We start from the raw sequence: 14,573 nt of genomic DNA, 5'->3' as shown, positions 1-14,573 counted from the left end.
GCATCACGTTCAAGGAGTGAAATGATTTTCTATTCCTGTAAATCTCCTTGTGAGTCCTGGGGGTCTGAGTGCGACGTATGTGCAGTCGATGACAACTATGACCAAGGGGAAGCAGTCTATGGTGTAGAATTGAGCCATGTTGTTCTGGAATGCCTGGGCGGTAATGAGGAAGGTAATATATTGTCAGGTGTGGTGAGGAAGGTATCAAGGAACTGGGCAAGACAGTTGAGGATGGCAGACTGGGTGAGGCCTGCACTGACTGCTAGCACTGACTAGAAGGTGCCGGTGGCCAGAAAGGTGAGAGAGGCAGTGATCTTCAGGCGGACTGACACAGAGGTTGTCACAGAGGTGCTGTATGGCAGCCCTATCAAAGCAGTACCTAGTAAGGTGTTCCTGGTCAGCGAGATCCAGCAAGCAGGTGTGGAACCTAAAGAGACTCTGATAGGGATATCTCCTCTGGGGACTCCCCTCCAAACTCTTATCCACCTCCAGCAAGGTGTGAGCCACCAAAGCCTTCAGTGCATTCATGATTGGCATACAAGTGTCTCACCTCCACAGGTGCAACCCACTGACCTCAGAAACACCACTGTGCACACCCCCACCTACTGTACTTTGTAAGACTCAGTCCCCACACCAGCACACAGTTGTGAGAGACACACTAGCTGCCCAAAACACTCACTCTCCCACCACCAGCAAACAGTCCTGACACACACAGCAGCAGCAGCAAGCACTCACTTTAACAGCACACAGCCCTCACAGAAATAGCAACAGCAAAGTGACAAAATGGGAGTGGACAAATAGGGGAACAATAAGAGACAGGAGAGAAATAGGTAGGGATGTAGAATGGAGGTGTGGGGGTTTCGGGACAGTGAAGGTTTAGTGGGGGAAGGGGTGAGATAGAGAGGAAGGGATGGGTGTGGCTGGGGGAGCAAGCAGGTGTGGACAAGTACTTGAGGACATGAGGCATCTTCTATTGTTGTCGTCATCTGTTTTGATTGATTCAATTTATGAAGAAAATAAGAAGCAAAATAAGTAGTGTGAAGCTAGATGCAAAGCACTGATAAAGGCTAAAAGAAAATATGAAGAAAAACTTCAGTGGAGACAAAAACTCATAGTATCACCTTTTTCATGTACATCAGAAGCAGAAAGCCTGTTAAGGAATCTGTGGGACTGCTACATCATGAAGAAGTAAAAGGGTCACGCAGGGAGGACAAGACCATAGCAGACAGAATGAATTAATTCTTTGCTTGAGTATTTATGGAAGAAGATGTACCGGAAATGGTTTTCAAGGTAACGATGCGGAGAAACTGAAAAAAACCTCGTTGAACCTGGAAGATAAGCTCTGCTGTTAGTTATCTGTAACCTGTCATTAAAATCATCCATAGCACCTGATGACTGGAGGGTGGCTAATGTAACACCAATTTTTTAAAAGGGTTCCACAGGCGATCTGGGGAAAATAGTGGAAACTATTATAAAGAGTAAAATTATGGAACAAATAGACAAACATGGTTTAATGGGACAGAGTCCACATGGGTTCAGCCAAGGGAAATCTTGCCTCACCAATTTGCTTTATTTCTTTGAAGGCGTAAATAAACATGAGGATAAAGGTGAGCTGGTTGATGTAGTGTATCTGAATTCTCAGAAAGCTTTTAACATAGGTCCTCATGAAAGACTCCTGAGAAAATTAAAAATTCATGGTATAGGAGACAATGTCCTTCTGATTAGGAACTGGTTATTGGACAGAACAGAGGGTAGGGTTAAATAACCATTTCTCTCAATGGAGGAGGGTGAATAGTGAAGTGCCACAGGGATCTGTACTGGGACCAGTGCTATTTAGCCTATTTATAATTGGTCTGGAAAACAGAATGACAAGTGAGGTGATTAAATTTGCAGATGACACAAAACCAGCACGTGTTTTCTAGCAAAAAAGGTGCCGGTACTCAAATGCCAGGCTACCCTTCAGGGGTGGGGTGATTACTGAGGTACCCACCCCACAATAGCCAGGCCCCCTGCAACAGAATCTATGACAAGGCAGAATTGGTGTGTAGAGCCTGAGATCTTTCATTAAAACTTGGGGTCCATGGGTCAATTTTTGCAGACAATGGAAAAGGTGCCGGTACTCAGTACCCCCAAGTACCCCCTCAAAAAAAGCCCTGCATAAAACTATTAAAAGTTGTCAAAACACATGCAGATTGTGAAAAAATTGCAGGAAGACCTTAGGACACTAGAAGACTGGGCAACCAAATGGCAGATGAAATTTAATGTGGACAAATGCAAAGTGATGCACATTGGGAACAATAATCTGAATTATAGTTACCTGATGCTAGGGTCCACCTTAGGAGTCAGCACTCAAGAAAAAGATCTAGGTGTTATTGTAGACAATACGCCCAGTGTGCAGTGGTGGCCAAAAAAAGCAAACGGGCTGCTAGGAATTATTAGGAAAGAGATGCAAAATAAGACCAAGATTATTATTATGCCTCTGTTTCGCTCCATGGAGAAGAGAGACCAAAATGATAAAGGGGCTGGAACGCCTCCCGTATGAGGAGAGGCTAAAGAGGTTAGGGCTCTTCAGTTTGGAAAAGAGATGGCTGAGGGGGGATATGATAGAGGTTTATAAAATCCTGAGTAGTATAGAATGGGTAGAGGTGAATCAATTTTTCACTCTTGCAAAATCTACAAAGACCAGGGGACACAATGAAATTACATGGAAGTAAGTTTAAAACAAATAGGAGGAACTATTTTTTCACTCAAAGAATAGTTACGTTCTGGAACATGCTGCCAGAGGATGTGGTAACAGTGATTAGCGTATCTGGGTTTTAAAAATGTTTGGACAAGTTCCAGGAAGAAAAGTCCTTAGTTTGTTATTGAGATGGACATGTCTCCTCAGCACACAATTACTATGTGCAGTCCATGCCCAGTTTCCACCCATGACCTGCCCCATCCCATGCAAAGCACTTAGCGCTGAATATTTAGCAAGCTGTTTTTAGTGGTTGTTAAACCCCTGCTTAGCACACGTTAGTAACCATGCCCTTTCATGAACAAATAGATTATTTATAGTTTACATATGAAATATATTTTTATACTTACTATAAGACACTGGCTGTCCCACAGATCAGAAAGGGCAAGATACAGGTGCAAAATTAGATCACTCTCTGATATCAAAAATCACCATTTTACAAAGATAGTAGGAATAAGTGCAGTTTAATTATTTAAATCCTTAGTGAATGCTCACCAATCTGGGCCATAATCTGACAAAGAGCAAGCTGTTTAAGGTATGTTGATTTTCCACTCATGTTTGGCCCGGTGATAATGACAAAATTACTGCCTTCAGTGATGTAGCTGTTGTTAGAAACAGGTTTCGTTACAGAAATCTTTTCAAGAATGGGATGCCACCCCTGTTTGATTGCTAAGGTGTCAGTAAACTCAGGTCGAACTAAAAATAAAAGTAATACAATGATATAAGTTAAAGAATTAAAAATATAGGATACAAAATATAACAGAAATATGCAAGAACTTTTATTTCACCCAGCCATTTTCATCCAGTGGCGTGGACAGAAGACAATTTTTGGGTGGGCATGCATTTCCTCTTCTCTTCCCTCCTCCCTACTATGAACTTTAAAAATTAAATACTTTAGCAGGTGAAGATCCCTAGCCCACCAACCCTGGTTTAGAAAAGCACAGCAGTCAAAGGAAGCACTCTAAGCCAATGACACTGGTATCGGCACCACAGGCACGCTCAGTTCCCATGCATGAACTGAACATGCATGAGAACCAAGTATGTTCACGGTGCTGGTATTAGCAGTTTGGAGCACCACCACTGACTGCCATGGTTTTCTAACGGAGGGTTTGACGGGCTGTGTATGTCTTCAGTTGGTGGGGGATGGAAATCCTCTCTAGTTATGTGAATGATGCACCTAGGGTTGCCAACTTTTTGAAAGATAAAATCTGGCACCTGCCATCACCCTGCTCCGCCACTGTCCTGCCCCCTGCATCCCATCCCGCCAGTGTAGTAAACAGGAGATGACATGGTTGAAAAGTAGAAAACAAGCAGGATAGATGAAATTGGAGGAAGCAGATTAGCATCTATAATTCAGCATTAAAATCCTCCAGAGAACATTATTTCCATTTTGTGAAAACGGTGGCCTTGGATATAAAAGCTCTTTTTAAAGTAGCTAAATCATTAACCAGTGTTTTAAATCTTACTAGTCAGGATAGTGTTAATGTTCTTTAGCTCAGGAACTGGTCATTTTTTTCAAGACAAAAATTATTAAGATTAGGACTGCCCTTCTGCCACTAAATTTTTTTATCCCTGAGTTACTACTCCAATCCTGCTGACTCACGCACTAGTGCAATGTTAGTGAATCGAACTTGGAATTCATTCTCAGTTGTAGACATTGATAGTGTTGAGTTTTTTTGAAAAAGTATTCTTTATCTCAGTGCCATCTTGATATTTGTCCAGAATATCTAAGACGCCTTCATTTGTTTGTTTAGATTGGTTAACAAAGTGGCTAAATTTTGGTCTTCTGCAAGGAATATTTCCTGATTACTTAGGCCACATTGTCTTAATTCCAATCCTGAAAGATTCACCAGAGAACTTCTCTGCCATGTCCAATTATCGTGCTGTTGGTTCAATCCCTTTGGGGGTCTTTTACCAGTGCGCTAAAAATAGGTGCTCATTAAACGCTAAAGGCACCAATGTATTCCTATGGGCGTCTTTAGTGTTTAGCACATGCCTATTTTTTGTGCGCCTAAGTAAAAGACCCCCTTTGCCAAGACCATGGAGGCCATAGTGGCTGTTCAATTGGTTAGTTACTTAGATCATTTAATCTTGCTCCCTTCTCAATCTGGATTTACAAGATGTGGTTGATTAAAAGGTGCCAAGTTGTACTGGTCCAGTTTGATGTAGCTGTCAGGGATGTAGCCATGGGTGGGCCTGAGTGGGCTTGGGCATAACACGGCTGAGAGGTCTTGTGCCATCTTTTAAAGATTGCATCGTTGGGTGATTTGGTGGTAATTGCGAGTCAGGAGCTGTTGGTGTGGCAGCTGCAGGGGAGAGAGCTGCTGTAGGGGACAGGAAGACTTTAAAGAGAGTGCCAGAGCACATGAAGTAAATGGGGAATAAGGAAGGACACCGAGGACAGAAAATAGAGGAGATGCTGGATTGGGAGTTGGGATATAGGGAAGGAATTCTGGTCACATGAATTGGGGGGGGGGGGGGGACACAGGGGAAAAACAGGACATAGAGAGGGCATGATGGTTATGAAGGAACGGTGGAAAATTTGGATACCCAGAATGAATGCTCAGAAGGGTTGCTGGATAAGGGAAGGAATGGAGGGAAATGGAGTGGAGGAGTGGCCTAGTGGTTAGGGTGGTGGTCCTGGGGAACTGAGGAACTGAGTTCAATTCCCACTTCAGGCACAGGCAGCTCCTTGTGACTCTGGGCAAGTCACTTAACCCTCCACTGCCCCATGTAAGCCGCATTGAGCCTGCCATGAGTGGGAAAGCGCGGGGTACAAATGTAACAAAAAAAAAATTCTAGACACATGGAGAGACAGGACATAGGGCATGCTAGTGATAAGGGAAGGAATGGGGGAAAGTGGATGCAGGGAAGGACTGGATACTGAGAGGGGATGATGGACATGAGTGAAAAATGGGAGGAGATTCTGCACACAAGAAAGGACAGGATGCAGGACATGTTGAACATGAGGTAAGGAATAGGGGGATATTATGGCCACGGGGAAGGATAAGAACAGGGTCAGAAAGGTGAGGAGCTGGACGGGGGGGGGGGGGGGGGGGGAGGGGGGGGGGGGGAGTATAAGAGCAAGGATACAGGGGAGGATAAAGAGGGACACAGAAGGGAGATGTATGGTGGACATGGAATGAGAAGAAAGGTCAAATGGACAGGAGATACTGGAAAAAAAAGTTAAGAGAAGAAAAGACAGAGGAATGTAGAAACCAGAGACTGGGATAATGTGATTAGAAAAATAACATGACCTGATAACAAAGGTAGAAAGAAATGTATTTTCTATTTAGTGATTAGAGTATGTCACTCTTTGGAATGTACAAAGCTAGTGTTAGACTGGGCCAGGACCCAGGTCAGAAATTAGACAGGGGGCCCCTGCCCTCTCTGGCCTGGAGGCCCAGAGCAATTGTCCTGGTAGCAACTCTCCCCCCCCCCCCCCCCCAAGTGCTTGCCCTGACATCTGCTATCTTTACATCAGTGCAAGGGGAATTTCTGGTTGTGGTGGTCTGCATTCAAGAACCTGTTTGTTTTTGGGGTTTTTTTTTTTTTGGGGGGGGGGGGGGGGGTCAGTTGAATTTTGTCTATATATTTCTTTTAATTTATGGTTACCTAGTATGTATTTGGTGAAGGTCTGTCTGTGGTTTATGTGTGTGACCGAGGCCAGCATAGAGTTTCTGTGTAAAGGTCTGTGGTAATCTAGCTTGTTCAATTTTCCCAATAGGTGTACTGATGTTTTAGGACCCACTGCATGTTTATGGTGCTGCCTTTCCTTAGGTATGATCCTACTTATTTGAGCTTTGGACTTTATGCCAGAATGGTAGGTTTGTTCTAGGTTTTAAGGGAATTTTGTACAGTTTTGTATTACTTCACAATATGCTGACAAGGTTTATATCGCTGTTACTCATATTATATTAGAAACAAATATATATTTTTTTATACAGCATGTTTTATGGGGAAATGTCCTAGCTCTGCTGTATAACAATTGTTGGGGAAGAGGCCATGTGACTCTGTGAATGCAGAATATATTTTTGCATTTAATACTGTATGGAGGAAGTATATGTATGTTGAGGGACTATGAAGGGAGCTGTGGTTCATTGGGGGGATGAAGAATGTAGGCTGTTATACTAATCTGGTTGGTGGCTGTCATTAGGCTAATTGTACGTTTTGGGTTGCCTTGTTTGAAGGTTTGTAATTGTAAAAGTGGCGGGGTATGCCCTGCAGTTCATAGTATTGTCTCTCATTATATTAAAGTCTTCTTTAAATTTAAAAAAAAAAAAAAGATCCCCTTTTTCAACCTGCACAGAACTATGTAAGAAGCAGGTGCATGGAAATCCATTGGATTCCTGAAAGGTCTAAATTAATAGAATGGTTTTTCCCTCCTCATAGAACACATAGGATAGTTCCCTCATGATAGCCATATGGAAACATAAAACAAGATTATTTAGGCCCTGATACTTAAAATCAAATATCTGGACAGCAGCAGCTGTTATCCGAATATTTCCACTAGGTGGCACTATGAAATTTTTTCCAAACCTTGATGGCACCATCTGACTAACTTCAGAACAGCAAATAGCTGTCCTAAAGTTAGCTGGATAGCTTTCTGAATGAATATCAGACTTAATATCACGGCTATATGTTAAGTGTACCCCTGATATTTAAAACTATTTAACTGGCCAGGAATAACTCCTGGCCGGTTAAATAGGGTTTAAGCACCTAACCGCGGATATTCAGCAGGAGATAAGCGGTTATCTCCTGCTGAATATCAGGGTTAGTGGCTACCCACTAACCAGCTATATTAAGTGACATAGCTGGTTAGACGCAAATATCCAGCACCTAACTGGCTATGTTAAATGGTCAAAACAGGCCGTTTAAATAGCAGGCGTATCTTTGATCGGGGAAAAGCCCCTAGGTAATTAAAACATTAAATACCTCGAGAGAAATAGCAAAAAACGGTAGTATCTGGAGCGCTGTGTATACAAATGCCTATAGTATGAGAAATAAGGTTCTGGATCTACAGGCTGTGATGGAAAAGGCTGAGTTTGATCTAGTGGTGGTCACAGAGATGTGGTTCATGGAGAATCATGACTGAGATACAGTTATGTGGGCAATAATCTATCAGGAAGAGCATAGCAGGAAAAAGGGGAAGAGGAACGGTGTTGCATGTTAAAGATAACATTGAAGCAACAGAATTGCAGGACTTATGGGATAAGGAAGAGGCACTGTAGGTTAATCTGAGTAGAGGGAATGGAAAATTTACATTGCTGTGATATTCAGGCCTCCTTCACAGGCAGAGAAAGTGAACAGAGATTTGAGGACTTTCACAATCTAGTTATGAAAGGAAACAAGATGGAGTTAGAGTACATCTCCATGAAAGTTCTGTTTAAATTCACCTTCAATGCTGAAGCAGAGAAGTATTCGGGGACCTCTTTCCTCCACCACTTCTACTTCAGTGTCTTGGCAGGTGTTCATTACGAATTTCACTCATCCTCAAACAACTTTGGACGTATCCACGTGGCAAGAACAAGGGCAGGGTCCCTGATTTTCGAGCAGGATTCACTTAACCTGGTGTTTCCCCATAACAAGTATTTCCTGGGCCACATAACAGTGAAGAAACCCCAGTAGAGTAGGGCATGGTGGATAGCTTTGCGACACTCAGTCAGAGGAGTGGGTGCCTTCACCAGCAATCATGATGGGAGATTCTACAGCTTCAAGAAGTATGAAGATGCCATTTGAGGCCATAGGAGAACAACAGTTAGAAGTTTGGGGCGGTTGCCCTGCTCAGATTTCATGTGGTGTGATTTCCATTGCAAAAGGTCATTCTCATGTTGCAGCCTTAGGAAATAGCTCCTTTGATTCACCCCTCTGAGGTAACACTAGATTCTGAATGGAAAGCTTTGGTACTACCACTAGTATCACGAGACTCCCGCTAGAGGTCACAGTGGCTATTTCTAATATGGAGCCATTAGGGGCAGAAGCAAATGGGATTTGGCTCCCCCTAACTGGCCCACTAAGCTTCCTTGAACTGGTGATGGTGGTGATCCTTATACCTGGAGATTGAAGCTGGTGCAGGGGACTTAGGACGGGGACATCCACACTTCACCAATGTGGGTCCCAGCTGAATATCTGCCGGGACCTGCATAACAGCTGGCAGCCTGACAGCGTCCAGTAAGATGCCAATATTCAATGCTGGTGCCAAGACCAGGCCTGGCATTGAATATCAGGGCCTAATTCTGTCCACGGTGGTCAGTGTTTAAAAAAACTGCTGATCGCCACTGGTTGAATATCAATCCAATAAGATTTGATCTAGAGGATCATGACATACTTATTGATCACATGAAACAACTGTTTGTAGCATTCCACTGAAATGATTCCAATCTTATCTCCAACAGAGATCATTTCAGATCTCTAAAACCTACGATCTTACATATGGTGTTATTCACGGACTCTACCCTGGAGCCCATTTTTTTTTTCATATTTTCTTTCAGCCTTGGCACGTCTCCTAGGAGATCCTAGAACTGAAATTCTTCATGTTCAGCTACTTTTTCCAAATGAAAACCATACTGAAGAGGTGATTAGTAAAATCTCATTTGTCTCTGGTTAGCTTGTAATACATTGAGACAGAATCTATCCACAACTACTGCACTGCTCTTTCCCTTAATTTGTTCCCCAGTCCTTTTCAGTTCCCCTGTGATTAATAACATACAAATACCACTTAAGCACTCCATTAAAATCCTGGGAGTAATCATTGATTCTCATCTGAAATTTTCTGAGCACACCTCTGTTGTGAAAAAATCCTTCTTTACGATGAGACAGATCCACGTTCTTTTTCTGATACTTCTTTTACGTCACTCACGTTTTAATTATTTCTTGTAAAGAATATTAAAATTCTGTACTTTATGGTGTTCCACACTACCAACTACGTTGACTACAATTAATTCATACCACTGTAAAACGTATTTATGGCACAGACATATTTAGTTAAAACATTTATATCTGGGAAATTATAGACCGGTGAGTCTGACATCGGTGCCAGGCAAAATGGTAGAGACTATTATAAAGAACAAAATTACAGAGCATATTCAAAAGCATGGATTAATGAGACAAAGTCAACATGGATTTAGTGAAGGGAAATCTTGTTTCTTTGAAGGGGTGAACAAACATGTGGATAAAGGTGAGCTGGTATCTGGATTTTCAGAAGGCGTTTGATAAAGTACCTCATGAAAGATTCCAGAAGAAATTGGAGAGTCATGGGATAGGAGGTAGTGTTCTATTGTGGATTAAAAACTGGTTAAAAGATAGAAAACAGAGAGAGTAGGGTTAAATAGTCAGTATTCTCAATGGAGAAGGGTAGTTAGTGGGGTTCCCCAGGGGTCTGTGCTGGGACCGCTGCTTTTTAACATATTTATATATGACCTAGAGATAGGAGTAGCTAGTGAGGTAATTAAATTTGCTGATGACACAAAGTTATTAAAAGTCATTAAATCGCGGGAGGATTGTGAAAAGTTACAAGAGGACCTTATGAGTCTGGGAGACTAAATGGTAGATGACGTTTAATGTAAGCAAGTGCAAAGTGATGCATGTGGGAAAGAGGAACCCGAATTATAGCTACATCATGCAAGGTTCCACATTAGGAGTCACAGACCAAGAAAGGGATCTAGGTGTCGTCGTTGATGATACGTTGAAACCTTCTGCTCAGTGTGCTGCTGTGGCTAAGAAAGCAAACAGAATGTTAGGTATTATTAGGAAAGGAATAGAAAACAAAAATGAGGATGTTATGCCTTTGTATCGCTCCATGGTGCTACCACACCTCAAATATTGTGTTCAATTCTGGTCGCCGCATCTCAAAAAAGATATAGTGGAAACAGAAAAGGTGCCGAGAAAGGCGAAGAAAATGATAAAGCGGATGGGACAACTTCCCTATGAGGAAAGGCTAAAGCGGCTAGGGCTCTTCAGCTTGGAGAAAAGGTGGCTGAGGGGAGATATGATAGAGGTCTATAAAATAATGAGTGGAGCTGAACGGGTAGATGTGAAGCGTCTGTTTATGCTTTCCAAAAATACTAGGACTACGGGGCATGCGATGAAGCTACAATGTAGTAAATTTAAAATGAATCGAAGAAAATGTTTCTTCACTCAACGTGTAATTAAACTCTGGAATGCGTTGTCAGAGAATGAGTTAAAGGTGGTTAGCTTAGTGGAGTTTAAAAAAAGGTTTGGACGGCTGCCTAAAGAAAAAGTCCATAGACCATTATTAAATGGATGTCAGGTGCTCAGGTTCGGAGCACGTGGGCGCGGACTCTGGAGCAATCATGAGCCCTTGGGCTGCTGACGAGGAGCATCAGCAGTAGGCAAAATCCACCAACCAACACTGGGCTAGCACACCGGCAAAGGCAAGGACTGCAGACGCAGACAGGCGAGCCGGAACACACAGACTGGAACCCACTGGACTGGTACGCACCGGACTGGAACCCACCGGACTGGTACGCACGGGACAGGAACACACCGGACTGGTACGCACTGGACTGAAACCCACGGGACTGGAACCAGGCTTCACCTACACTTAGCTCCCGGATGCAGGCAGCCGGCAGGGCTTGGAGGAAAACTGGTACTGGAACTAGCAGGCAGGAACACCCGAGAACTCACACTAGGAGGAACACTAAACAAGCCAGACCACAACAGAGTTCAGGATAGGATTCAGGATACCGGATTACCAAACAGACCAGACTGGAAGGAAACAAAGCAAGAAGGGCAGACACAAGCAGGAGGGGTACTGAAGCTGAAGCCAACCATCCCCAACAGAGGAAATACAGATACTATACAGGGAGAAGGACTTTAAGACAAGCTTGACTAATCAGGGTGTGGCAGAAGCCCAAGGAAACAGGGAACCAGGATACAGCAGTGCCCATAGGCACCCAGACAAAAAGCAAGGTAGAAGTGCTAACTGCACAAAGGGTTCAAGGTTCTCAGACAGGAGGGAAAGGAAACCAACAGCAGCCAGGATTCAGAAGTGCCCACAGGCACCTAGACAAAAACAGGGTTGCAGTGCTAACTGCACAAGGGGTTCAGGGTTACACAGACAGAAAGGAAAGTGAGCCAACAGAATAGGATTCCAGAATCCAGATACAAACAAACAAGGAATACAAACTAGGAACAATACCTATGAAGCAAGACAAGGCAGAGGTGCTCACTGCACCAACACTGACCTGGACCTTTGGTGTATGCAAAGGCCCTGAGTGGAAGAACACCACTTCCCTATCAAGGGTCTGACTGATGATGTCACAGCTACAGGACTCAGGCAGAAAGCATACTGAAGCACAGAGAGGCTTAACACACACAGGTGCAGTATAGTGGAGTAATTAGAGCCATGCTGGGAGCAGCCAGCATACAGAGACAGAGCTAACTCAGGAAGGACAGACAGAAGCCAGCTAAGAAGCTGACCACCAGAAATAAGTTAAGTTTGAGAGGGGTCACAACCACAATTGTAACAATGGACTTGGGGAAAATCCACTATTTCTGGGATAAGCAGTATAGAATGTTTTGTACTTTTTTGGGATCTTGCCAGGTATTTGTGTCCTAGATTGGCCACTGTTGGAAACAGAATGCTGGGCTTGATGGACCTTTGATCTTTCCCAGTATGGCAATACTTATGTACTTATGTAACCTAGGCGGTTAGCAAAAATAATATACATAATAAAAACAAAACTTTAAAAAAAACAATCACATTCCACATATCACAAACTATAAACTACTTGTACTGATCTTCATTAATAGATTAAGCACAGATTTCTCCTATATAAAAGCTTCCACAAACAACTGCGTTTTTACCAATTTTTTTTTGAACAGAACTACACTGCTGCACAAAGTTGTCCAAGGAAGGCAGGATGTTCCATAGCCTAACACAACAATGGAAAAAGCAGACAAACTCATATCAGCATAACAAATTCTTGTTCCTGTGTCCAAAGATAAGTGCATTGTATTTTCTGAACGCGACGACCATCGCGGACAATGTGCATGAACAGAACAGACTAAGCGCAGTAAAATGAAGTTCCTAAATATAAGGCTTGATGAATAAATACCAATGCTTTATATCAAATTCGAAAAAGCACAGGAAGCCAGTGCAACTGCTTCAGCACAGCTGTTATATGCTCAAACTTTGAACACCTGCTATAGATGAGTAACCTTCCTTTCTCCGAGGACAAGCAGGCCATCATATTCTCACAAGTGGGAATCCCTAGCTACCAGGCTCACCGAAAACAACAATGCTAGGACAGTAGGAGCTCAAAACATCGAGGCATGTACTCAATCAACCTGAAACAATTTGAGTACTAGTTGTGGAGGTGCAGCCTGTAACAAAACAAAACGGCCTAGGGAGGTGCAGCTGGATTCTAGACACCGAACAAATTCTGCAGGACTGTCTGACCGAACCAGCAGTCATGTCAGGTATCATGCTCAAGGCAGTAATGAGATGTGAATGTGTGAACAGATGACCATGTTGCAGCTTTGTAAATCTCCTCTTTGGAGGCTGACCTCAAGTGGGCTACCAACATAGTTATGGCTCTGGCATTGTGAGCCTTGACATGACCCTCTAGAGTCCTGGGCATAAGTAAAGGAGATGCAATCTGCTAGCCAATTAAAAATTGTACCTTTGCACGAGTGCACACTAACTGCTAGCACGAGCCAAAAATAGCCAGTGTGCTAAAAATCCTAAGCTAACTGCATGTCATGTTAGAAGGTGGAAACTGAGCAGGTTATGTGTAGAAAATGGATGTGGAATGTACACCACCACCTCCTGAAGAAGAGGTGTAGTGTATATCAACACTAATTGCAAATAAACTTAATATATGGTTAAAAAAAAAAAGATGTCTATGCACACCCAACAGCACACATTATTTGCACTTACTATTCTTTAACAGCAAAAATAAACATGTGTAAGTGCAAAAACTTACTGCACTTTAATAAACAAACCCTTCCATGCCTCAATAATAGCACAGAGAAGTGTATTATAAAAATAAATGTACTTGAAAAATTAATAAGGATATATAGCAATAATAATAGGATTAAGTGGGGCTTCTGATTTTAGGTTTTAACCAATCAACTCCCTGATGCCAAAAACTTAAAACAGATGATTATTGGATAGACACTGAAAAAACACCACTTCCTCTAGTATTCTTTCATCCCTAGCTTATCTTATAGTCTTCAGTCTGTGCCTTTTCTGTGCTGACTCCTAAGTGACACAAACATATCTGATTCCACCAGAAAATGTTCCAAGTAATATGTAATTTATCAAGAAAGCACCAAAACACACACATTTTTTTTTACTATCACATGATCCCTAATTAGCCAGAGAATAAACATCTAAATTCACAATGTATAAACCCACAAGAACAGATATTCTATTAATAAGTTATCAACAATATTAAGCTTTATTACTATGTATTTATATTTTAAATAAGTTTCCATTTCTCAGTTAACCTACCATAGTCAGAGAGTGTACAGGCATGGGCAAATGACAACAGCATATCCAGCATTGAAACTGTGTCAGACAGTTTATAGAGGCAATGGATATGTTCATATATTTCACCAAGTAGTTTACATATGACCCTAAGAAAAGTTTAAAAAAGTAAATTTATTAGCAGTACTCTATGTATTGTTCTACAAATTGATAAGAAACCTATAAAATTACTAGCCTTTGGTCCTTATTTTTAAAAGCACCCCCACATATAAATAGTGGCTTTTAAATGGGCAGATTGCCACAGCCAGGCCATGGTTGGAAGGGGAATTGGTGGGGGGGGGGGGGGGGTATAACAAATTTGACATTTTGGTCATTTATTGT

General features: G+C 42.4%; 1 protein-coding gene across 1 annotated transcript in view; it reads right to left on the bottom strand.

The window, feature by feature from the left end:
* Positions 1–14,573, bottom strand: part of MSH4 (mutS homolog 4) — a 183,149-nt gene that overhangs the window by 24,042 nt on the left and 144,534 nt on the right. The window contains exons 14-15 of the mRNA XM_030205714.1: positions 14,217–14,341; positions 3,233–3,433 (exon numbers count right to left, since the gene is read on the bottom strand). Coding sequence (XP_030061574.1) covers positions 3,233–3,433; positions 14,217–14,341 — 326 coding nt within the window. The remainder of the gene's footprint in view (positions 1–3,232; positions 3,434–14,216; positions 14,342–14,573) is intronic.

Source organism: Microcaecilia unicolor, chromosome 6 (genome assembly GCF_901765095.1).
Source record: "Microcaecilia unicolor chromosome 6, aMicUni1.1, whole genome shotgun sequence".
Taxonomy (NCBI): Eukaryota; Metazoa; Chordata; class Amphibia; order Gymnophiona; family Siphonopidae; genus Microcaecilia; species Microcaecilia unicolor.
The sequence above is the reverse complement of the archived record's forward strand: the minus strand, read 5'-3'. Positions and strand labels throughout refer to the sequence as shown.